The sequence below is a fragment of the Apteryx rowi genome, unplaced genomic scaffold (assembly GCF_003343035.1).
Source record: "Apteryx rowi isolate R43461 unplaced genomic scaffold, aptRow1 scaffold_190, whole genome shotgun sequence".
NCBI classification, from domain to species: domain Eukaryota; kingdom Metazoa; phylum Chordata; class Aves; order Apterygiformes; family Apterygidae; genus Apteryx; species Apteryx rowi.
This window is the reverse complement of record NW_020448197.1, coordinates 244,059-251,752: the sequence shown is the minus strand read 5'-3', so window position 1 is coordinate 251,752 and position 7,694 is coordinate 244,059. Positions and strand designations below refer to the sequence as shown.

Here is a 7,694-nt window from a genome sequence, read left to right as displayed (position 1 = left end):
CACCAGCTCTGCAGAAATCCTGCCCCCTCCCCAGGGATTTGCCTCAATCCGGTGACTAATCCCGGTCGTTCGCCCCAGCCAGTTGCTCAACGAGAGCGAGAGGAGCCGGGCTGTCGCCTCCCTCGGCCCATCCCGTCCCCGAGCAGGGAGGGTCCGGTTCAGACCCTGCTCCGGCCTCGCCACGGCCGTTTGCTTCGGTCGGGACCCCCCCAAATCTCCGAGCACGGGGAGCGACCGGCCACGGCAGGGAGAAGAGAGGGAGCAAAGCGTCGAGTCAGCATTACCGGCGGCGCTTCAGCCGCTCGCTGAGCTGGGGCCGCGCAGGGCCCCTCCGTGCAAAACTGCTGAACCTCGCAGGATTTAGCTCGCTTGACCTCCGCGTTTCGCGGCTGGGACAAGGCAGAGGTTCTCCGAGCGCCGGGGTTTGTAGGCACCTTCGGTTTTCGTTTTCTCCGACACTGGCACAGCACCGCAGGGCTGGGGGGGCAGATGCTGCGTGGGTATTAAAATAAAAGAGCCCAGCTGCCGCAAAAGCTTTGATGGCTCTTTCATAACTCCAGTTTGACCTGACAATACCCTTTTAAGCCTCCAAATCTCTCAAAGCCATCAAAATCAGCCATAAAATTCTCATTTTATAATCACTTCTCCCATCCCTTTGCAGCAACCACAGGGCTCAAAGACAAATGGGACAGAAGTCCGCGAGGCTGAAATGCAAGGGTGGAGTTTCAGCTCCGGTTTTTAGACTGGCTTTCAGCCTTTCAGCCTGAGATTGCACTGAAATGCAGCCACTGCGACCAGGAACACCCAGGAAAGTCCCTGTGTTTTTAGGAAAAGAGCTTAGGAACCGACAAGAGAGAGCAGACAGGAATTTGACTTTTCTATTTGAAATGTCCACGTAGCCTTTTAGCATGACTGAGCCGGTTGAAGTGCAAGTGTGTGTGTATGCGTGTGTATGCACAGCAGCGTGTGTCTTCTCACCCCGACCACCTCCTTGTTTGAATTTCCCCAAGTTCTGGTCACAAAGCTGTGAGATGCAAGAAAACGTAGTTTTAATTCTGTGCCTAGCTGCAGTCGCTGCCAGGCAAGACTCCACTCGCATTCACACGAACAGCGGCCCGCGATCGCTCTGCTGAGGGACTCGCCCCAGCTAAACTGTTCTGCAAGAAGCAGTCGTGTTATTTTATGCAAGATCTCAGGTAAAAAGCGAGGCGGAGGGGGCTGAGCACATTGCTGGGAGCCGGGATTCTCGTCTGCTCGCATCCGACACGCTGCGCGCAGGCTGCCAGGAGGTGCTTGCAGGGGCTCTGCGGGACACCTCGCCGCTCGAAGCACCCCGATTTACAAGAACCACCCCAGTTTACAGCACTGACTGTCCCAAGCGGCTGCCTGCAGCGGGGATGCAGGGTAGGTGGCACGTGAGGCCTGGCAGCAGCCGCCGTCACTGCCAGGAGGTGCAGCCAGCCGGCGAGAGGGAATGACGCGGGGAGCAGGGAAAGTCCCAGGACTTGGGATCTGAAGAAGCTGCTGTAAAAAGCAAGCCCAGAAAAAGGAAGGCAGACGAGGGCAGGCAACGCAGCAGCTGGGAAAGGGCCTTCATGCAAATGATGTGCTCCAACCTCCTGCTGACTCACACAGGGTCTTTCCTAATCAAAAGCCTACAAAAGCCGAGCTGGCAGTTTGTGCGTCGCTGTCAGCTCGCTGGGCGCACACCAAACGCCAGCGTTCAGCCCCTGGATAAGAGCGCACGGGAAGTGACCTGCTTTCACATCCCACACTCGCTCTTCCCCGCTCCCTCCAGCAAACGATTTGTCTGTTCTCAGGTAAATCATAGAGAAACACGACGTCGCAAGCACGGAGCGTTTCTGCAAAGTACACAACACAACAGCTGCTGTGAAGTTCCCACCACAGGCTTTTTAGCCCCAGGCTTTGTAGCACTCTTAGTTTTATTTATTCAGGTTCAGCAAACTCGCCAGATGAAAGCGAGATGGAGAAGTGTTTTATTAAGAAAGAGTCCATCATTATTTACAAAAAAAGAAAAACAACCATCTTTCTGTCCTCCTTGGGACAGATTGGAGGCTTCTTAGCCTGGATGCTCCTCTCAGTATGAGGACCATGCAGGCCCCTCCTATGCAGTAAACCAAGAACTTCTGTTACAAGTCTCACTGTAGAAGAGATAGCTCAAACTGATTTTTCTCTCTCTGGATCTACCTTAGTCATGATGGGGAGGAGGAGACTTGGCAAAGGTCAGTCTCCTCTATCTTGCTTCTCTTCTCTTGCTAACCATGCCTTAACCTGGCTAAATATCTCTTGTTCCTAAGGAAAGACCTGGCTCGCCTTGCCCTCAGCCGTGGTGTGTCTGTAAACATGTTGCTCTGTGCTTTGGGGCGGAAGCACTAGAGGTCGAACCCTTACTGAAAGGGAGTCCAACTGCTGCCTGGAAAGGCTTTCACTTGGCCCGAGTCGCACGACACAGAGAATCCCTTAAACTCCTGGTAGGAAAAGGAGAGATGTTAAAAAAGCGAGCAGCTGTGGGAGAGGCAGGTGTGCTATATATCCATCACTTCTTCTTCCACGGCCTTGTCCTGAGATTGCACATACTTCTCCTGCACTGCAAGCGTGCTGATAACTCGCAAATCAAGGAAAACAAGACAGCAGGGGCTGGGCTCAAAGCACTCCTTTCTGCAAGGAGTTCTAACGCTCTCAGCAAGGAACCAACCCCAACATTAGCCTAAAGGCTGGCAGGAAGGCAGCAGTACTGGTAACAACATGCATCAGCTGAGTTATTTCTGGCTCTGGCTGATCACAAACCTGACAACTACGGAGGAATCGATTATATGGTTTGGACAAAGTAGAATAAAACAGTCCAAGTGAGCATGAATAAGAGGGAAGTTGTCAAAAGATTCCTCCCACATTTAAGATATTAATTAGCAACAAATGTGGTGGCTTTGGTGTGGACAACTGTCTGCCAAGATCTGGGCTGAGCCCTACCAACCTGTTGCACACATATCACCAAACAGCACCATGTTATGTTGCTAATAACCTGGGCCTGCAAACTGCCAGGTCCACGTTCAGCCCCCTTCCCCCAACCCATGAGAGATCAAAACTCAAAGCAACGGAGGATCGGTGGAGAAGGATACGAAGTAAAGTGGAAATCAGCTCCCACTGCTGCTGACATCAGAGCTTCAAGGCTCCTGTGCTCCTGGTCTCCGAAGGAATAGCCGTTGGCTTTGTCCACTGCCTGCATCACCCGCCGCATGCTCTCCTTATCCTGAAAGTAAAGGAGGTGACACACAGGGAGACTGATCCTTCCCTGGGGGCAAGAGCTAACGCTATTTGCACTGGAGAGTGCGCCGATGAGCGTAATGTCGAGAAGCAAAAGGGACTGAACTGCAGACCGGGCTTCACCACAGATTTTCTCTGAGGCACTGAATACACGAGGTGCTGACACCCGCCGCCCTCTCACCTCCTTCTACCACCTCTCAGCGCATCTCCCTCTGTTGCCACTTCGGCAAATGATAAAATTAACATCTTAGCCCTTCCTCACAAATGTATCCCTCCCATCTTCTAATTATCTTGTGCTCCCTAATTTAACAATGTTTTAAGTAATACTTTGCCCAGAATTGAAATGCAGGTGCAGAAGAGATGTCCACTCCAGGACACAAGGCCTCCTTAGCCCCAGTCTCATTAGCTTTTTCTTTTCCTTCGGCTGTCACAAACCATTTACAAGTCTGGGTGCATTTCACTGTCCTTCTCCACCCCTGTGTCTCCTAATATGGCTCTATTTCTTACAGCCAGGATTTTGGGGGCAGAGGCAGTGAGGGATTCTGGTGCATGACCTTGAAGATGCACCCTTTCTCCTGCCTGTCGGAAGCCCAGACATAACCTAGCTGCTACCGAATGTGCTGGCTACACGTCCAATGCTCCCTGTTCTCTCTACCCCACTCCTCCTGCTGCATCACCTGGACGTTGAGTGGAACGAAGGACACCAGGCTGTAGTCTTCAATCACCTCCACCAGCTTCTCATTGAGGCGGCGGTAATTTTTAAAGAAGGGGTCAGAAGCTAAATGGTCAACCAAGTAGGAGAGGTCCAGCACTTCTGTGTAATAATCCAGGTTGAAGGCTGCAAGGAAACACCAGCGAAGGACCTTCCAGCACCTGTCTCCAGAGCACAGCACCTCCAGAGCGTGATTCAGATCTCACATGGGCTAAACACACCCCAGAGGTGCCCATCTTTCTGCATGCACTAGAGCTTAGCATAACTGTGCTCCTAACTTATGATTAGGTGGGCCGGGGCCTTCCCCGCTGCGAGGCAGCACAAAGCCCTTCCAGGCTCTTCAGCAGGTGGGTTTCGGCAATGGGGATTCTCCCACAGCAACATGCACCTGATAAAGTGCAAATTGCAGCTTTGCCTTGCACACTCCTGCCAAATTTGGCTCACTTAGTTTAAATTAGTATCAAATACGGATGTTAAGGGGATCAAAAGCAGACAAGAAGTGCACCAGGGGGAGATTCAGTTACCCCAGCAGCACTGAGGCTGGGCAAAGTGAGAGAGCAGCAGCTGGTGACCGTGAGAAAAAGCAGACCGTGACACACACTGGTCTGATGCGCTGCCACTGTCAGTGCTGTTTCTCCTGCTTCCTGAGCAAGTACTTCTGAAGGCACTTTGCAGATATTGGGGCTTCCCCAGCCAGAACATGCCACCAAGAACCCAGCAAAATTTATACCCGTTCCCCGACCATCTTCCAGTCACACCGGTGCAATGCTGCAGCCGAGCAGCTAGTCTGCGTCTGACCCAGCCCAACTCCACGTCTCTCTCTGGCAAAGGCTCTTACCCAGCTTGCCATATTGTTCAATCAGGTCCATCTTGGAGAGGACGTTAACGTGGGGCAGTTCCACGTGCAGCATGGTGGAGAGCGAGGTGCAGAGGACAGAGATGAACTTGCCAGGATCCGTGCAGTAGTGGGAATCCACCAAGTGAACTGCAGCCAGCTGGACGGCAGAGGCACAAGGGGAGAGCACAAGGTCAGACACAGCGAAGAGTCCCTCCACTCGCTTTTGGGACAATCTAAGAAGTGGCTACAGGACAATCTGTTCAGACCCGATTACAACCACATAGGTTCCCACATAATGATATATATGTATATACGTGTGTATATATATATCCACATTTACACACATGGACCACCCAGGGAATTCAGGATCAAGGGTGCCGGCAAACAGAAAGGCCTGTGAGAAGACTTATACAGGAGTTAAGCTCCACCAGCAGTACTGAAAGACACTTCAACTTGCTACTGCTCTCCTGTTTCTCAGGACTTCTTTCTTTTGCGGGTGAAGCAAGGAAACACGCTTGTCTGAACTCTGCAGGTTTCTGGGGGTGGGAGTCGGGGTTAACTCTCATTTTGAATTACAGGGCTGCCGTGAGATTTCCACCTTCCCCACAGGAATGTTCACGCACGGTGTGCACTCAGTAGCAGTAACTGTAGTGCATCAGGCTCTGCTGGGAGAAACAATTGTCTTGTGGTTTGAAATAATAATTAATAATTAAATTAATGAGCAGTTTGATTCCCTGTGTTTCATGCAGCTGTAACAACGTGGTCTAAGATCTCTGTTAAGTTACTGCCTGTTACACAACATTGCTCAAACTCAGGGCTCTATAGTCGAGTGTGGTTGAGTCACAGCTATGCTTCTGCAGCAGAAAAAGCAAGTTTAAAGCTCACAGGCAGGTGTAAGCACTAAACTGACCATCAAAAAAGGAGTGTAACTATCTCTTTTTAGCAACTGGAATTTCATGTCCATTTATTTGAATAAAAATCAATTCTAATGTGCAGATTCCCAGTGACATTCTCAGGCAAATGAACCTGCCTTTCTTGCTCGCACCATACATGGTTTGCACATTCATGGTTTGGCCCAAATGCAAAACAAATGCAACGTAGGCAAGTTAGCTTGGTTATGGGACTCTTCTCACCTACATTTCCTAATTTGCATCTTCCATTGTGCAAGAAAACACCCGGCACGTATTACAACGTGCACAGCGATTCAGGTTGGCTGCAGGAGTGGCAGGCAGGGCCTGAGATGACGCCCGACTTTCTCACAGTGCAGTGCCAAGGATTCCCACTTCCCCAGCACATGCATCTACCTCCCTGCTCCAGGATATAGCCCCACCTCAGATAAAACACATGAGCTCTGTAGAAAGGACCTGCGAGCAAAGCGAGAGTCTGGGAGGAAAGAATCCATGTTTCTACCCCTGCTAATGCCACTGTCAAAGTCCTGAACAAGTCACTGTTGTTGCCAATCCCTCCAAGCATAAAATGGGGGCAAAACTCCTCTTCTTCCCTGATAAACCCCTTCAACATGAAAGGACGAAGAGGTTAGTAAAGAAAACAGTCATTATTACCCGCATCCACAACCAAAAGCTCCAACCACATGGTATAAAACTCCTGAGTCCTTTGCATGAGCACGCACGGGTCCAGGTGGTGAACCCAGCCCCCTGCGAAGCCCCAAACCTACCCTGAAGTTCCACTTGGCCAACTGTGCGAAGACGTTCTTCAGGGCGTCGTGGTGGGTGTAGAGCTCCACCTGCCCTGGACAGTCAAACAAGTAGTAGTGACCCCTGAAGGCGGCCAGCTTCTCCTGCAGCCAGTCGAAGTTGGCTTCCAGGTACTCCATGCAGTAGATCAACCCGCCGTTGGGTCCCAGCTTCAAACTCTCCATCACGTCGGGCAGGGTGATGAGCTCGGAGATATCCACGGCGCATTGGTAGGGCGTCACCTCGTTGGCGGGGTCCAGGTTCACCACGACCACCCGGCGCCCGATCCTGGCCATGAACTCCTGCATGCCGTGGCAGTAGGTCGTCTTCCCCGAGCCCGGAGGCCCAATCACTACCTGCCCGAAGGCCAGGGAGGCCCCTTGGCTGTTTTCAGACATGTCGGCTCATTTCCTTCTCCTCCTATTAACTGCAAAAGGAGCAGCTCGGATTTACCGTTTTATTTGTGTTTATAAGAATGTGATCTGTTGGCCCTGAGCTCAGCAGGGAATTTGCACTCCGGGAGCAGGCAGAGGGGCAGGGAAAGCGCCGCTGCGTGACTGTGGCCACCTGCAGGACACAGCCCCGTGTCATGGCCGGGACATTATCCTGTGTCCCCTGTCACCCCCGTTATCCTGCCCAGCCTCTCCAGCAACGCCGCCGCCGCCAAATACAGGTGCAAAACCCCAACGAGACCCCTGGGATGGTGCCTGGGGGACATGGGTTCCTGCCCGGGTTTGGGGGTGCCTTTTGCCCCGGCTGGGTCCTTCCTGACGTGACAACCCCCGTGTGTCCCTTCCCTAGCCCCAGCCCATCCCCAGTCCCCTCTCCCCTTTTCCACCGTGTCCCCAGGCCGTTCCTGTGCCCCAATGTCCGCCCCTCCACCTACCCTGTTCTTCTCCATGTCCCCCCTCCGCCTCCCCTCTTCTTCTCCATGTCCCCATATTCCCCCTCCATGTCCCCTCTTCTTCTCCATGTCCCCATGTCCCCCCCTCTGCGTCCCCTCTTCTTCTCCATGTTCTCCCCTCCGCATCCCTTTTTCTTCTCCATGTCTTCATGTCTTCATGTCCCCGCTCCATGTCCCCACATCCCCCCTCCACATCCCCTCTTCTTCTCCATGTCCCCCACCATGCATCCCCTCTTCTTCTCCATGTCCCCACGTCCCCCCTCC

General features: G+C 52.5%; 1 protein-coding gene across 1 annotated transcript; it reads right to left on the bottom strand.

The window, feature by feature from the left end:
- Positions 1–1,891: 1,891 nt before the first annotated feature.
- GPN2 (GPN-loop GTPase 2) lies at positions 1,892–7,282 on the bottom strand. The gene is made up of 5 exons (XM_026062622.1): positions 6,508–7,282; positions 4,833–4,989; positions 3,960–4,120; positions 3,138–3,268; positions 1,892–2,619 (listed from the first exon to the last, which is right to left on the bottom strand). The coding sequence occupies exons 1-5, from the start codon at positions 6,922–6,924 to the stop codon at positions 2,547–2,549; spliced, it is 939 nt and encodes a 312-aa protein (XP_025918407.1). The 5' UTR covers positions 6,925–7,282; the 3' UTR covers positions 1,892–2,546.
- Between the last annotated feature and the right edge of the window lie 412 nt (positions 7,283–7,694).

Excerpts from the sequence above, each read along its gene's own strand:
- GPN2 (XM_026062622.1), bottom strand. The coding sequence starts at position 6,924 with ATGTCTGAAAACAGCCAAGGGGCCTCCCTGGCCTTCGGGCAGGTAGTG. Across the intron at positions 4,990-6,507 it reads TGGCCAAGTGGAACTTCAGG|CTGGCTGCAGTTCACTTGGT; the intron begins GTAGGTTTGGGG and ends TCTGCCGTCCAG. Across the intron at positions 4,121-4,832 it reads TGAACAATATGGCAAGCTGG|CCTTCAACCTGGATTATTAC; the intron begins GTAAGAGCCTTT and ends GTTTCCTTGCAG.